The sequence below is a fragment of the Mus caroli genome, chromosome 1 (assembly GCF_900094665.2).
Source record: "Mus caroli chromosome 1, CAROLI_EIJ_v1.1, whole genome shotgun sequence".
Lineage (NCBI taxonomy): Eukaryota > Metazoa > Chordata > Mammalia > Rodentia > Muridae > Mus > Mus caroli.
Window position 1 is genome coordinate 164,879,644 of NC_034570.1, and position 13,167 is coordinate 164,892,810.

At 37.3% G+C, this 13,167-nt stretch overlaps 1 protein-coding gene across 1 annotated transcript in view; it reads left to right on the forward strand.

Moving 5' to 3' along the window:
• Positions 1-13,167, forward strand: part of Fmn2 (formin 2) — a 310,737-nt gene that overhangs the window by 224,248 nt on the left and 73,322 nt on the right. The window contains 1 exon segment of the mRNA XM_021173977.2: positions 11,263-11,314. Coding sequence (XP_021029636.1) covers positions 11,263-11,314 — 52 coding nt within the window.

Here is a 13,167-nt window from a genome sequence, read left to right on the forward strand (position 1 = left end):
ACTCTACAGTGAACCCAGGACTGTAAGCTAGTCTTGTCTGTATAAAACTTTATTGATATCACAGTTGCTTTTTGAGACATAGATGTACTAATCACAAAACTTTGGGTCCAAGGTCAGTGATTCCTTTCAGTAGCCTGGGAGTCCTGCCTCCTCTCTTTCCTGGTGAATGGTCAGCAACTTCAGGTCTGTTTTTGTTGCTTTGTTTTTGGTCTGAATTGCTCTAGGGTACTTTTCATGTTTTCTGTTTCTCTTTATGTTTGTTTTGGACAATCATCAGGAGGCTCTACCGACCAAGAATTATTTTTAAATAAATCCTTTCCTTGGACATTAGTACAGTACTTCGTGTGCTGTCGCCCAGTGCACTGTGAGGGTGCACCTCTGTGCTGAGCAACCAGATCCCCCTTCCCTTCAGAGCTGCTGTGGGGAGAATATGTATCCCCAATGACTAATTCCTGGGGTGGTCCTTTGTAGTTTCTCAGATACCTTGGAGGATTCAGGCCTGTTCATCTTTTCATTTTTTCTGGTTGTCCATGCAAGGAAAAGTTGTAAGAATCAGGGTTTGCCCTGGGAAAATTTGCCCTACACGCACTCTTTGGAATCCTGGCCCTCTTTGTTTCCATGGCCTCAGAGAATGTTCTTTGTTTTCTATCAGATTTAGCCATGCATTCATTTTCATTTTATTTCATTCTATTGTGTGTATGTGTGTGTGTATCTTGTATCTAGCAAGTCTATAATACTGTTGAAAGTAAAGATCAACCTTATTTGTTTCTTATGATATTGGAATATATTTAAAATACTTTGCAGCAAGGTGTACTTCCAGCTGACTTCATTTCACTGTAAAGGGGATCGTAAACTTACTGGATAATTTCTGTGTTGACCAGCTAGTTTTCTACCACATAACTATATTCATTTCTCATCATGTATACTTAGTTGTATATAGTGCATGCTTAAATGTTGAACTGCTAGATCCAGAGTCTCATTCATGACATCAACTTTCCCATACACTGCCTCACCCTGTTCTCTTCCCTAGTTTTACTTACTCCTGGGTCTACTCTTAAGGCATCAACTTTCCCAGCCCAAAATAATCTCTTGCCTTTAAGATACCAGCCATGGAACATGGGTCCTTTTCCTTGTTACAAGCTACTGGCATTATGTAATAACATAATCTGAGCATAGATGACTTTCCCCTAACCTGAAGTTGTCTGTGAAATGTTAGTCATAGTTACTGGCCTGTGTGAATCCATTTTATTGTATCCAAAATTTATGTTTAGAATGCCATCCATGTGTCCTCCAGGTGATGTAATTAATGTATAAATAACAGAATGTTTTTATGATTAAGTCTACTCAAGGCTGGGTTTGCCATGAATTTCTGAACAAATTGCCTCTTTTCTCTTATAGCAGAAAACGAGATACTTTTAATTTATTTATTGTTGACTTTTTATATTTATATATTTTATGGCTATGTCTGTGCACCACATACATGCAGGCAACAGAAGCCTGAAAGGTTAGAAGAGGGCATTGGAATCCTTAAAACAGGAGATATAGGCAGGCAAGTGTGAACCACCATATGGGTGCTGTAAACTGAACTCAGGTCTTCTGTAAGAGGAGTAACTGCTCTTATCTGCTGAGCCATCTCTCCCACCCTAAGGATTTTCCATTTTTCTCCTTTTCCCATCTGTCTCTTCTGCATCATGGTGAAAGGGTCCCAACTGGTGATGCCCTTAACTCTCTCTTCCTAGCAGTTTAAATCATTCTCTCTGGAAAGTAACCTTATGAGGCTGTGTGCAGAGACTCCATCCAATAACAGTATTGCCCTGATCTTTTCCATTCCTTCTTTGATTACTGTGATGTTGTGTCATTAGCCTATCAGTTCCTGAGAGAAGAGAGCTGGAACACTATTTCCCATCACTCATACCTATCTTTCCCTCCAGTTATCTGTTATTTTTTTTTCTCTTGGAAATAAAGGATTTACCTTTGTGTATTTTGAATCTCTGGTGCTGGATGCATGTAAAATTAGAATTAGTTTGTCTTCCTGTTGAATTACCTCTTCAAGACAGTGCTTGCCTTTTTTTTTTTTTTTGGTAACAAAATTTCTCCTCTCAAATCTAATTCATCTAATTCAGCCATGTCAGCTTTATTGTGATTAGTGTTTGCACAATGCTGTTTTTATCCTTTGACTTTCAATTTAATCTGTCTACATGTCTGTATTTAAAGTAGATTTCTACTAGACATCACAGAGCTGAAAGTTTTCAGTCTAGCAATCCTCTGTCTACCCCTCACAACTACTGCCTTTTCAGTTGGAATATTTAGACCATTAATTTAATTAAAAACATGATTGCATTTAACTTGTCATCTTCATATATATTTATCATATATAATGCTTTCTGTCTTCCTTTTATAGGTTATTTTTAGTATTTCATATTTCCATATTTGCTAATTTACTATATATCTTTGACTTATATTTTCAGGATTGTTCTCATGTTCTAATCCATTGAATTCATCACTTTCCTCACCATTTTGTCACTGGAACAAAAATCTGACAATGGCAATTGTCTATTTCTCCTGTAATTATTGCTATTGTCCTATACATTAGCTGTACACATATTGTAACAAAATAATATCTTACTCCTAATTTCCAGCGAGGTATTTAGAGAAAGCATACTTCACATTCATGTTCAGATCTTTTCTTTTGTTTATTTAAATGTAAGGTTTCCTTTTTTTTTTTAACACTTTCCAGAGTGTGAATTTCCAGGTTCAAAATAATTGTCGCATTAGAATGCTTGTAAAAATTTGTGTGGATTCTATTTTTGAACAGTTGTGCTAGGCAGCTTTCTCTTAATGTGACAAAAGACCTAAAGTGACCCATTGGTGCAGAGGAATGCTTTATTTTGATTAATGGCTTCTGAGGTTTCATTCCAAGGTCATGTTGGCCCTGTTGTTTTGGGAGTGTTTGGCAGAAAAAAAGCCAGCATGCCTCCTGTAATTGAGAGGCAAAAGGAAAAAAAACAAAGGGGGGTGGTGGCAAAGGGCATGGTGGGTAGAAGAAAAAGAGGAACGATTTTTGCCCTAATATCTGATATTTCCTTCAAGGGCAAAGCCTAATGACTCCATCTCCCTTCAACTGGCTATGCCCTAAAAGTTCTACCATCTGTCACAGCATGGCAGTTTGGGAATCAAGCCTTTAAGCCTTTAAGAGACACTAAGTCATAGATACTGTGTGTGTGTGTGTGTGTGTGTGTGTGTGTGTGTGTGTGTGTGTGTGTCTATACACAGTGTTATAATTGATTCTCCTCTGCTTACAGTTTCTGATGACAAACCATTGCTGTGATGTATCACCACATATCTGATGACTTAATAGAACATTCAGATTCCCTAAATGCAGTGGAGGTTGGTGGTGGTATTTGCAGAACTGTATTCATGCTAGCAACTATAAAATACAATCCATGTCTTTGCCTTATGCAAATTCCTTTAGAGAATATTTGGCTTTGTTTGGGTATATCGTTTAAAGATGCTACATGATTCAGTCTGATGCCTTTTATTGAATGCCTCTTTTCAAGACCTACTTAGACAAATCCAAAGTAAACATCCCTGTGAATCTACTACTGTGATGTGTCACCTTCCATAGGCTCTTATGACTGCTCTATACCCGTTCTCTGCAGGGCTTTTCAGACATCAGATTTTCACTTTGACTTTGAAGGACCTTGGAAGGTGGGGGATGAGATTTTTTTTTTATTGTAGATCTTTGCTTGGATTTATAGTAGTCCCCTGTAGACACGTGCCTCTTAATACTCAGCCAAACTACTAGAGACCTTGGGGACAATTTCTTTCTCTGCTTTTATGGAAGGTTTATTTCCTTTCCAGATCTCTACCTCTTGACTTGCCGCCACTTTCCCCTCCCTAGAGTCCCATCTGTATCTGCTCCATTCCCCCAAGATTACTTGTTTTGTGAGCTACTACTTCCAAGGCACATGGTCTGCAAATTGACATTCTGAATGAAATCCAGAGGCTTGGGAGAGCTCCCTGAGAAGAGCCCATCCCCCTGTGCCAGCCATGCACTAGTGGGTGAAAACTATTCTCTCCTGCATTTTATCTACTTTCCAGTTAGTTAGAAGTAGGCAAAGCTTGGGCCCAGGACAGTCCAGTAGTGCATGACTTCTTTAAAAGTGCATCTCCCTACATTAGACTGGGCACAAATATGTTTCCTTCACTGTGTTTTTGTTTCCTTGTGTTGTTTTGTTTTGGTGTACACACACACACACACACACACACACACGCACGCACATGCACACACATGTGCACATACTATTTATTATGCCATAGGTAGCTGTCTGCACATACTCCCCAACAAGGCCTTTTGGCGCCTATTCTCTATTATCCTTCCCACCTCCTCTCCTTATATATTACTTCTTGACACCTCGAGTGTTTGCTTGAGAGCTTCGTATTTTCAACCCTTTTCTGTATACATTTGCCAGTCTCTATCTTATTCTGCCTAGGACTTGATCATTTGTACTCAAAATCCAAATGCCTTTGTTTCCTGATCCTTCGTGTTTTTCTCAGTGGACACATAATTGTCTCATTTGGGTGTGCTCATGAATAACAGTGTTATAGCTTTGGCATCCATTTGCATGTTTTTTTATCCCCCCTCTTTCATATAATATGTACTTCTAATACCTTGGTTAGAATTTTCACTTTTAATTTGCAGCCTGTGAACCGAAATAAGGTGCCTTTCTCATTGTGGTTTATTGTTGTGGGCTATTACATGTAAAATCAGCCCGGTAATATGTATGAGAACTGTAATACTCCAGCATATCTACTGTTTTCATTTAATTATGTGACCATAATTTCTCTCTCATTGATTATTTTCTTCATCCAAAAGTCTTTGCAAATATATCCCTAGAGGACCCCCAACAAAAGATCCACAAAACACAATAGATGCTCAAATATTTGTTAAAATATTGTAGTGTTCATTTAAGTGACTTTAATTTCTAGGATTGAAATACCCTTTCCTTCAAACATTGTTTTGGCAAGTAATATTAGGAAAGAAAAAAAAAGAGAAAAACCCACTGAGGAAGCTTTTATGATTTTCAGATTTTATTTTCAGCTGCTTTATATTTTGATGTTTCAGATTCATCAGTCAGACTTAGTGAATATTGCTTAAAATTGAAAGCTCAGCCTTGAGATATATGTATTCACAGTTTTAGCATGAGGCTTATATTGATTTGAGGTCTGTTGAAGGGGGTACTATTTTAAAGTCAGCCTGGTATCAGTGCATATTCTAGTCTGCTTTGGTAGCATGATTATTTCTTAGTAACAAGGAAAATGGAATAGCCTTGGGTGTGCCTTCATTTTTATATGACATTAGTAGACATTGATGAGAAATTTCCAAAGTGGATAAATGTAGTAACATATAGCTTCCAGATAGAGTTTGTTTAAAAATAGTTAAAAATTGAGAATTGTTCCAGTTGGAAATAGACAACTTTCCTGCAGCAGCTTTTACAAAGGGTTCAGCATGTGTGTGCACTGAATATTTTTCTAGGTCTTTTGCCCTTCGGCTTTTCAAATTAAGATTTGGAAAGGAATTTCACAAAGAAGCATTCAGAGTATACCAGTATAACCATGCATGGCTTTGCTTTAGGTTGAGTCTTGCTACAAGCCATGTGTATCAATTTTTTGATGTATGCATTGTTTTTCAATTGGGTTTTTAAAAACAAACATTAATATGTTGTGTTTATAGATGACTCTCTATATAGGAACAAATGATACATGTTTTTACATGCCCTCAGTCCTAAAAGGTAGCCATGAATTACTGCAAAGGCCAATTTTAATGTGATATTTCCCAGATCCATGCTTTCTTCCTCCTAGACTAGTCTACAGTGCATTTTTTTATTGTCTAAAAAGTATTAGCAGCATTGGAGAGAGGAATGAAGTGTGGGAAGACTTGGCTTTTACTTTCTCTGTCGAAGGAAAGATACTCTCAGAATCATTCAGTCTGACATGTCTAACCTTCCCAAATTTACTTGACTTTTAGTACATTGTCAAAAGGAGGAGTGTCTTCGAAGTCACAAAACCAAAGCAATACATTTGCAGTTAAGTGACAACCCCAAATGACTCAGAGGATGGGCTGTGCATCTGTCTAAAGGAATAAGCCATACTGGCTGCACTTAAAAGCGATCCAAATGCACATTCATGGCTAATTATAAACAAAAACTAGTTAACACTTTAAATAAAAGGAAAAATAGCACAAAGATTTAGAGCCTAGACAAGTAGATGAAAGGGCCCCGAGTTGCCTTCCATCTGATATTACTCAGAGGCAACTCTGTCTCCAATTACCTGAGAATATGTGGTATTCCCTCATGAAAGCTGGAGATCAGAAAGGGCGTCCGTTCCGTGCCTCTGCTTACTCAGTCGCTTGGAACAAGGTCAGCAGAAATACCTCACATTGCCAAAGAGTCTGGAGCCAGACAGAGACCAGAAACACAAATCACAGGGTCAGAAGACTAACTTAGTAGGGCAGCAACCCCTAGGAATAATTTGTGGAGCCAGAGATTCTCCTGGGCACAACACATCAGGGCTGCCCAAGAAGATATCATCAGCAGGGGCTAGCTTTAGCCACTCACATGTTCAGTGACAGGGGGCCATCAAGCCTTTGGTAGAATCAGACTAAGAGGACAGTCTTGAAGCTTAATACTAAAATAAGTGAACGCAAATAAAACCAAGTAAACAATGAAAGATGCCTCTAAGGAGCTTAGTGGTGCCTTTTTATTTGTTTGTTGCAGTCCCAGCAATTTCTCTGCTCCAAAGTGCAGATCTCTACCACTTAAGTTTAAAGGCTAAAGAGTTAATAGCCATTCTGTTAGGTTTAATAGTATCAACGGCCCAGCTCATCTCTGAGGATCAACTTTCCTCACACCCATTTCTCCTTACAGTATTATGTCTATTAGACAGTATTATGTCTATTAGACATAATACTGTAGACAACTCAGCAACTTTCCTCGCACCCACTTCTCCTTACAGTATTATGTCTATTAGAATGATAGTGGTTGATACTCTCTGGAGATTGTCTATTCAAGCCATGCTCTTCTTTGCCATTTTCCTTAAACTCCACCAGCCTGTCTTTGCTCCCAGGTCAGTACTGACTTAACTACTTTCTTTCTCTATGAACCAGATCAATGAAAAAGAAAATTTCTCTCCAGTCTCATACAGAAAGATGGTGCCATTGAAGTGAAGGTCCCAGTTATGAAAGGCTACCACTGTCTAGTCCTAAAGTAGAACTTAAACCAGATTTGTCTAACTTAATGATATGCAAGACCAAAACACTGGCAGTAGAAGAATCTGGAAGCTGAAGGGAAAAGACACTGGACAGAGTTTGGGTAACTGTCTTGATAGCAAGTGTACAAGTGGCTTCTCCTGGAGACTTGATATTTGGGGAGGGGATGCTGGGCAATGGTTGGTGTTAACCAACTATTACGCACACACTTCTGTCCAACCACCAGGAAGGCCCTGGCAGAGGGAACCCAGGTACCTTTTTTTGACATCTTACCACATTGCAAACCTATCGAACCCAGCCTATGTGCCATTTTAAATGTTCCTTTGACTTCCCTGTACAAACTTGACTTAGAATCATGGTAAGTTTGGTTGGTTTGTTTGTGATGCTATTTTTTCAAGACTTTATGTATGTTTACTAGACAAGTGCTATGCCACAGAGATATAGTCCCTAATCAGTCTAGAAGTGACCAGGGTGCTGTCACATAATCATAGGTATCAACAAAGAAATGAGCTATTTTCTATGAAGAGTAGAGGATGAAATCTTGCATGAAATATAAATTCTGAAATGTAAATATTTTCTTCTCCATTCTTTTATACTATTCATTGAGCATAATTTAATCATAATCTTTTGTTGATAGTGGATTATACACATATAAGGAATTACTATGTAGAAGAACGTGTTTTTTTTTTTTTTTATAACACTTCACAGAATCATGTGCCTGCCTGCTTACCTGCCTGTGTTGAGGTCAAGGGACAATTTAGCAGAGTCTGCCCTTTCCTTCCATCTTTACATGGCTCCTGGGGTTCAAACTCAAGTCAGCAGCCTTGTACAGTAAAGCATCCCCAGCCACTGAGCCACCTCACTAGCCTGCAACAAGTCATTATTTTTATTTTATTTCAGAAAAAAAATAACTCAGGAAATTTAAATATTCAGAAAATAGGTTTCTAGTACATATAGCAAGTTATATTAATTTCTATGTCATCTTTAACAGACTTAATGAGTCTCTGCAGATACAACTATGCTGAGTTTTTGATCACTGTGCATGAAAAGATTGTGCCCTGCCCCTCCATGAAGGCAGACTTTTACTTGTCACAATGACAGTTTATTTCAGTTTGCAGGGTTCATCTGCATTACTCTAAGTAGGCAAAGCTTTCTTTAGCATCAAAATCTATGTTCACATCACAGAGAAATTGTTTTATACAATTACCATACTCTGAGTTTTGTTTTAAAAAGTGGCCCGAAAGGGGGACTCTGGCAGCAAATCATTGCGTTTGTTTCTGGAAAGCCCTATGCTTGATGCTGTATTCACTTAAACTTTAAGGCTTTTTGTTATGTTGAACAAAGACGTGGCAGATAGTGGGAGAGTGCCCTACCATTCAGTTATGTCCCCTACTCTTGGGTTTAAGACAAGGTCTCACAGTGTAGGTCAGACTGGCCTCAAAGTTTGATTCCCTGACCTGCACTCTACAGCCTATGTTCTGGGATTAACAGACCTGTGTCACCATGTGTCACTCTCAGAATTTTTTTTTTTCTTCTTCTTCAGAGTGCAATACAAAAGGAAATCTGCCCTGGCTCCTTGCATTGTTGACTCTACATTCAGAGTTGAAATTTGGCCTTTAATGCACTTCTTTGATCTCCAATTAGACTGTTTATCAAAGCTGATTAGAGTTTCAATATACAAGTCCCTGTAGCTTAAAAATCACGTGAAAATAGTGGATAGTAGAGAAGTCCCGGGCATTGCCTGTTATTCTAATTTGACTTTATTATTGTAGCATGGTTATTAGGTTTGGTAAGGAGATCTGTTTTTATGTTTTATTTCTTTGGTATGGATCAATCTCCTGCCACATTGGATTAAAGTGGTTTTGGTTTTAATTTTTTGAAGCCAACTTTCTCAGGCACTGAAACAAGAGCTGGGTCAGTAGACATCAAAAGGAATTATTACTGTGAACTAGCAAGACTCACTTCATTCCACTTACCATGATTTAGGGGCATACGATTTTGAAAAGCTGCAAGAATATATTTTCTGCATCTTGATATCATGTCAAAACATTATAAAACAGTGGTTGACTCACTAAAAGATCTTTCAATGCCCAAACGTAAGGAAGACATTCACTTCACATGTATTGGTCATTACAGACATTGTGCTAAATAATTTGCATATGTTGACAAGTGAATCTGATTGGTAAATGTCATGGAATTCACATTAATCTGATGGGAATTTAAAAAGTTCTTAAGAGTTTTGGTTTCATGTGCTTTTAGTTTCATAAATCATTTACTTGAATCTTCTAAACTAGTCTAGAAATTATTCCCATCAATTTCCATCAATGCTTTTAATCTGTGTATTTTTCAAGAAAACAAGCAAGCGGTCCTTTGTCAAAGTAGTGTTCATTTGGGCTGCCCTTGTTATTTTTCTCTGAAGGCACTTTAGGTTATTCTAGAATTGTTTCCGGAAGCAAATCATGTTTTATTTTAGACATGCTCAAGGTAGTTTTTATGACAGTGTGTTCGTACTAGAGCCTTTCTGAGTTCAATATCTAATGTGTATCCCAGCCTTTCAAGTGGCTAATGATTGACCTGTAAATGCATGTAAACAATCTAAAGTACAAAAAAGGGAAAGGAAAGGAGAAAACAAAAACTCCCGCTGCCAACTCAAATAATCCCTGTTATATTCTGACATCCATGGAGGAGAGTGTTAGGCTGACATGTGTCAGGGCAGTGGACATGCAGTACAGACCTTGCAGAGCAGTCTTAAAACTGTAAAACACTAACCAACTCAAGCTGCACTATTGTGTTTTAAGTAGTGAGAGAGACACTTTAATAATACCCAAAGGATTATAGATTTTATTTGGTCAACACTGCCAATTTTTTTTTTTTATGATTTCAGAGTTCATTCAGTTACCACTTCTCCACTTTGCCTTCTTATTTCTCCAAATGGCTCCAAGTGTGACCCAACAGGGAAGGTTTATAAATAGATTATTTACTATTTGTGTATGTTTTTATCATGGGCACATCTATTTTTGTGAGAGAGGCATTTTGAAGGTTGTGTAGGTTTGGTAATGATATTTTTCGGTATTGTCCCATAGTTTGGTGATATTCTAGCTTTCAGTAGGTAACAACCATGCAATTGTTAATATGCAAAGTCATAACTAATGTTTTGCCCTCCCTCTTAGTTGACTGAAAATAATGAGTGCCTTCCTTTGTGTCTCTGAAACTTTTATGTCAAATATATATGCAGCAAGAGAAAGAGAGTAGAGTCATAGAATATTTACAGAATTTCTTAGAAAGAAGGTGAAAGTTGCTGCCATATATTTTACTTTTGGAGTGTCTATGTGATTTCTATGCAATATGAAATCTTCATTCCACCATCCTAAATTTGATCTGTGACTTTCTGTCAGACATTTTGTTTTTAGAGAAAAACATAGAGCAAATAAATGTAAGCTTGAAGGTCAGTGATAGCGGCCTTGCCTGGCATAGGCAAGGCCCTAGATTTGATCCGCAGCACTGACAAAAATATTATAGCAGATAAATGGGTGAATAATAATGTCCCCCCTTTCAGAACAGATCATAATCAGTCACTTGAGATCTGTCCCCAAGGGTGTGGCTACACAGAGTTTAAAATCTGTATCAGCTTCATTTGTTTTAATTTCCAACTTGGTATTTGAACCCGCGTTGGTGTTTAGGTCCCTGCACACTCAATGTAACTATGAAAGTAGTGTTTCCATTCCTTAGGTCTCTGTGTCAGATGTAAAGAAATTATTCTTAACCTAAAAGTTTTGGTTGGTTATGTTAAAATCCTGTGTTCTCACATATTAGTGTCAATTTAATCAAATTTAATAATGTTTCTACCATATCACTGACATTAACAGGGTTAAGATAATATTTGGTTGGAGATCATTAGAATCTGTAATCAAATCAACTCCATGTTGTTTAGATTGTATACTCTATGAAATGGTAGAGCCCGGCACCTATTTCACATCTTTTTCTTGCATTTTCAGCTAAAATTGACCAAGAGTCACAGGAGACTGCCCTGACAGAGACTCATAAATGGTAAGGCATCACTTTCCTTTAATATGATATCCCTTTTCAGAATAGCCTTATGAAAGCATTTAGTTTATTTTAACCCCAGGAGCCAATTGTTTGTGGGGGGTGGTTTGTTTGTTTTGTTTTGTTTTGTTACCTTCAAGCATAAACTTGGAATCAATGTAAGAGTGTACTTTAAAGCCACAGTGAATTTGTGAGTCAGTACAGCACATAGTTCTGTTGTATACTGCCTTGTAATGAACTGTGCTGCCATTTTCCAATGGTATTCTGAAGTAAGGAAACACAAGACTACACAAGACATGGAGAAAGTGGATTTTGTTTTGTTTGTACTTACTTTTTTATTAGCATACAAAATAACAGGGTTTATTATGATATCTTCCTTATTATTACATCTCATTGGACTTTCCTGATATTAGCTGCTCCTTATCCTTACCATGGCTATTATTTTACTCTTCTGTATGCAGCAATTTTGGTCACTCTTACTTTTATTTTCTAAGTTTGACATGTGCCATTCCATGATTTTCTGGCTTTTAGGATTTGTGTCACACAGTATAAGAGTATTCTAATGGATTTGTCTTTCTGAGTAGGTACTTTTCTATGACATCTTTTCTTTATTTCATACCTTTAGTGCCTTGCTTGTAAAGTACCATAGAGAAATTCTGTCATCATACCCATTTGGAAATTGTAAAAGTTTCTTGTGATTGGATCCCCACATTTTCCACTAAATTTGGGGAATTTTCTGCTTTTGCTACTGAATAGATTCTCAATAACAGTTCTTACTTTTATCCCATTGTTGATTTTGTCTTGATTGTGTCCCAAGGTTGTCATCATGGTCATTGGCTTTCTTCTTCTTCTTCTGTTTTTTTTTTCTTGATCTTTGATGCCACATTCCTCAACCTTGCTGTTCCTTCTTGACATTCTCATTCTTTCTTCTGGTAGGTTGAGTCTATTTGATAATTCTTCACAGTTTATTTTTCTTTATTTTATTTAATTCTTTCTGGTTTTTAACTATAATTTCAAATTAAAGTTTTACTATTATTTTAAATTAAAATTTTAAAAAAATAAAAGGATTTGAATAATATTAAATTCCTGATGATTCTCTTTTTGGCACTGGATATGTTTCATCCATACTGCAGACTTTCTATTTTTGGCTTTTCTCTCCAAGTCATGGATTGATTATGTCTGTTTGTCCATCCACTTATTTTTGATTTTTTGAGGTTGTAGATCACTTTGACACTTACAACTCGTAAACCCTTTTATCCACTTGGCCTTTTTGAATTCAGGAGCTGAAGAATTACAGTATTTTAGTCATGCTTCCTTGCTTTCCGTGTTTACATTACACGTGCAGTCCCTCTTGTCCGAATATTTTTCCTGTGTTATTTGAGGGATCATTTTATTGAATAGCCTTCTCTTTGAAGCTCAGTTTGCAGAAGAGATAAAGAGAACATCACTGGTTTTATTTGAGGCTTCCCCATGATTCTTCTCTTCTTGCTCTATGCATTTTTCAGCTCTCTTCTCTGTCCCTTTTGGATTTCCAAAGCTCCACCCTATCTTTCTGTGTATTTTTTTTCCATATTCTGATTTTTCTTTGCCCAACCCATGCTGGCAGCTTCTAATCCACCATCTTACTCAGACATCCTCAGGAAACTTGTTTCAAGAATCAAGGTTGAAAAGTTTAGTGATAGGAACTTTCCATTTCAATATACAAAAGAATCCCACAGAGGAATCCTTGAGTTTCCTTGAGTGACCTGCACTTTTAGAATGAAGATTTGCAGTCAGGGTCATGGTTAGGAAAAAATTCCTCAGGAGTCTCCATTTCTCTGTCTTCACGGTCTCTTCTTCTCTGCTCTTAGTCATTC